General features: G+C 33.3%; 1 protein-coding gene across 1 annotated transcript in view; it reads left to right on the top strand.

Moving 5' to 3' along the window:
* LOC117100667 overlaps positions 1–3785 on the top strand; it is a 5605-nt gene that overhangs the window by 1564 nt on the left and 256 nt on the right. The window contains exons 2-5 of the mRNA XM_033240455.1: positions 278–971; positions 1444–1646; positions 2174–2349; positions 2731–3526. Of these exons, the coding sequence (XP_033096346.1) occupies positions 278–971; positions 1444–1646; positions 2174–2349; positions 2731–3526 (1869 nt within the window). The remainder of the gene's footprint in view (positions 1–277; positions 972–1443; positions 1647–2173; positions 2350–2730; positions 3527–3785) is intronic.

Genomic DNA, 3785 nt, shown 5'->3' with positions numbered 1-3785 from the left:
CCCCATACCCATCTCCTCTTAGGTGGACACATTTGCTCCTGGCAAGGTCTGTTATAAGCCACTGGTGTGGGTTGACACAATTTTAACTCATAAACAGTTTGATATAATACTATTAATCTCCTTTTATACAACAAATTCATCATAATATTTTATCTTGTTCTACAATGGGTAGCTTGGTTGATGTTTTAGGGAGTTTTATGATGATGATATACCTGTCTCTTATACACTTCTAATAATAATATTATTATTATTATGATGCTTTGTAATTTTACAACAGGGATCAGGTGTACGAATACCAGTAGACAAAAGAATTATTCAAGAGGTAAAGAGACAAGTCCTTAATGGAGTACAGAGAGTTGGTGAGATGAAAAGACACTTAAAGAGGTTTGTGGATGAAGTTCTAACTCATGAACTACCACAAAGGCCAAGTCCTTTAAATAGGCGCTTTTTTCCTGAAAACAAGGACATAGGAAATTACATATGTGCTGCCATAAAAGAAATGAGATTGAGCAAATTAGATCAAGAAAATCTGGAACTGAACAGTGAAATTTGGAAAGATGAAAATAATGTTTTTTTCAGGCCACATCTGAAACAAGAAGATGAAGAAGTGTTCATTGAAGAGAAAGATGACGATGAAAGCAACTTAAAATTTGTCCATACGAAGAACAACTTTTTATTCTGTTTCCAAAATAACTTTCAAAGATCGATTATGAAAAAATATGGTAATGAAATAAGCCTTCTTGATGCTACTTATAAAACATCAAAGTATGCTCTTCCTCTTTTTTTTATCTGTGTGCCAACAAACAATGTGTACCAGGTAGTTGGATTTTTTGTTGTCCATTATGAGACGGAAGAAAGCATCAAAGAGGCGTTATCTGTTTTCCAGAACTGGAACCCAGAATGGCGGCCAAAATGCTGGATGAGTGACTTCTGCAAAGCAGAAATTAATGCTTTAGAGTTTACATTTCCAGGTAATAATTGTGATTATTAAGCAATAAAAATAATTACATTAATTATTGAATTAACCATAAAAAATGTTAATATACAATTATATAATGAAGATGCACAGGCCTAATATATTTCTAAAATCATGTGCAATACACACCCCATACCCATCTCCTCTTAGGTGGACACATTTGCTCCTGGCAAGGTCTGTTATAAGCCACTGGTGTGGGTTGACACAATTTTAACTCATAAACAGTTTGATATAATACTATTAATCTCCTTTTATACAACAAATTCATCATAATATTTTATCTTGTTCTACAATGGGTAGCTTGGTTGATGTTTTAGGGAGTTTTATGATGATGATATACAGTTCTCTGTGTGCCAGACTAAAACATGAAAAGCGCCAGTGTCACCCCACGGACATGTGTTGAATACTTAAAAACTATTATCAATAACTAATTCTAATGTTTATTTTTAAAAGATATAGGATAAAAGCAATTACTACATGGTGTAATAAGTCTGAAAACGGAGTAAGAAAATACAAAGACAATATTGAAGAGATGACCAAACTTCTAGCTGGGGCGAAGACGGAGGAAGATTTCAACCAAGCACTAGACTCGTTCAAAGAAACAACATACTGGAAGTGCAACAAAAGGTTAAGAGACTATTTTGAAAAAGTGTGGCTACCTGAAAAGAAGGTAAATATGCATAAAGAATATAAACATGTATTTAAGAAAGCCTTAATTATTATTTACTCCTTCAAAAACATGGCATATTATAATATCCCCCAACAATATAGTTGCTTTAATCATTTCTAAATATATTTAAATATGACTTGTAGGTTGGTAAATGGTGTATTGACAATAACTACTGTAATACTTTTGGTACACTATGTGGCATATGCAACAAATCCCAATTTATGGTATCAGGTTCTGAGAAGAACAATCCAAACAATTCTCAGGACTAATACCATAATCAAAGAATTTGTAACAAAATACTTAAAATAAGTATAAGAGCTGTCTTTAAACAGTAATTTTGGCACAGTACTTCTTTAAAAATTATAATATTGTCTATTATTACAAACACCATATACAGTTAAAAAGTCCAAAAGTCACTGAAAATACATACAAATTGATGAATTGGTCATCTTTTCAATATTGTCATTGTATAACTATTCCAAACAATCATACAACACATACACATCTAAAATTATTATATTCTACAGAGATGGGTAAAAGCTTACCGACTTGATAGATTTCTAACATCCCTCAACACCAACAATGGTATTGAGCGCCAGAATAGAATATTGAAGTATGACTACCTTCGGGACAAAGTAGACAGATCTATCACATCTGTTTGTCAATCAATCATTGAGGAATTTCTACCTGAATCTATGGTCAAGTAAGTGGCATATCAATACAGTTATTGTCCTTTGTCTCTGGGGCCTAGTGTAGCTATAAGAATCAATATTATAAAAGAATTGTCCCAAACAAAATACCAAAAAAAAAAAAAAAAAATCATTTCTGAAATTTACTTGCCCAATTTGAAGTGTAAATAACTATGTTTCCATAATTTTACAACGAAAAATGATAAAAACACTTCCAGTCACTGGCAGTGTTTTATTATTTTTATTTTCATTTTCCATTTTGAGAATCAGAATACACATGTTAATTTAAAAATTATTTGAGCACTATGATTTTGTTTTTAACTTTCAAGGAACAATAAATCTTTAAATTTGATAATGCATTAATCAAATAATGAAACATGGCTTTCAATCTGCAGATACATTAAGAACAACATAAAGGCACTGGAGGGATATTCAGCCTATCCACTAAACATTCCAGAGTTCCTTTTAAGCCGCCCTGCTAAGTTTTATAAACATGTGTACAACCGCTGGTCAAAGGCTGAGGCAGAATACTGCAAGAAAGACATAGAATTGATCAACAAGAGTTTTACAGTACGGTCAGAAACTTATTATGGCCAGCATCACATTGTTAGCTTTGGCACTGAAGAGAAAATGCCTTCTTGCACATGTCAAGACTGGGTGGATAATCATCTGCCTTGTAAGCACTTTTGTGCCATATTTATTCATAATAAAGAGTGGCAGTGGGATCGACTACCATCCTGGTATCGAGACAGTCCATTCTTTGTGATTGATCTAGATGATGCAAGGCTTACAAATCAACCACCAAATAAAAGCCAACAAATCCCAACGCTTTCAAACAACGGCACTACAGATGGATCATATGAGTCTGACAAATGTCAATTCGACGATGTCAGGCCACATAAAGCATCAGGAACAAGCAAATTCGCTAAAGAAAACAGGGAAACACTTAAAAAACTGGAGGAGTTGACATACAAACTGAGCTGTCATGATCAACGCCTTCTCAACTCACACCTGCGTCTACTTCTTAGAGAATTTCAAGAAAAGGTTCCAAATGAAAGTGGATTCCTGCTAGAAGAACCTGAACTTGTTGAAAATTCTAAACGAAAATCATCCGCCAATCATTATGGAGATTTGCCAATAAACAAAAAAAGAAAATTTTCTAGGTATGGAGGACCACCCAAGAATTTCATGGTAGGCATGTCATTTATGTGTATAAACAAATACATACATATTAGTTTATGACAAAATTTTAATATGCAGCCTCTTACTATATACATATAATAATTACTTATAAAATTCAAGAATAATTCAATTGGTTGAATTACGTATAGATTCACGTGTCACAAACCTCCCTCCGTATAAATAAGATTGCCTATATAGAATCTCTGTACACTGATGATGACAGTACAATCTGTCAAAACTTGTGAGTAGCGTAGGGCCTAGCAATAGC

The sequence above is a fragment of the Anneissia japonica genome, unplaced genomic scaffold (genome assembly GCF_011630105.1).
Source record: "Anneissia japonica isolate Jap-2015-1 unplaced genomic scaffold, ASM1163010v1 scaffold288202_len37801_cov127, whole genome shotgun sequence".
Lineage (NCBI taxonomy): Eukaryota > Metazoa > Echinodermata > Crinoidea > Comatulida > Comatulidae > Anneissia > Anneissia japonica.
The sequence above is the reverse complement of the archived record's forward strand: the minus strand, read 5'-3'. Positions and strand labels throughout refer to the sequence as shown.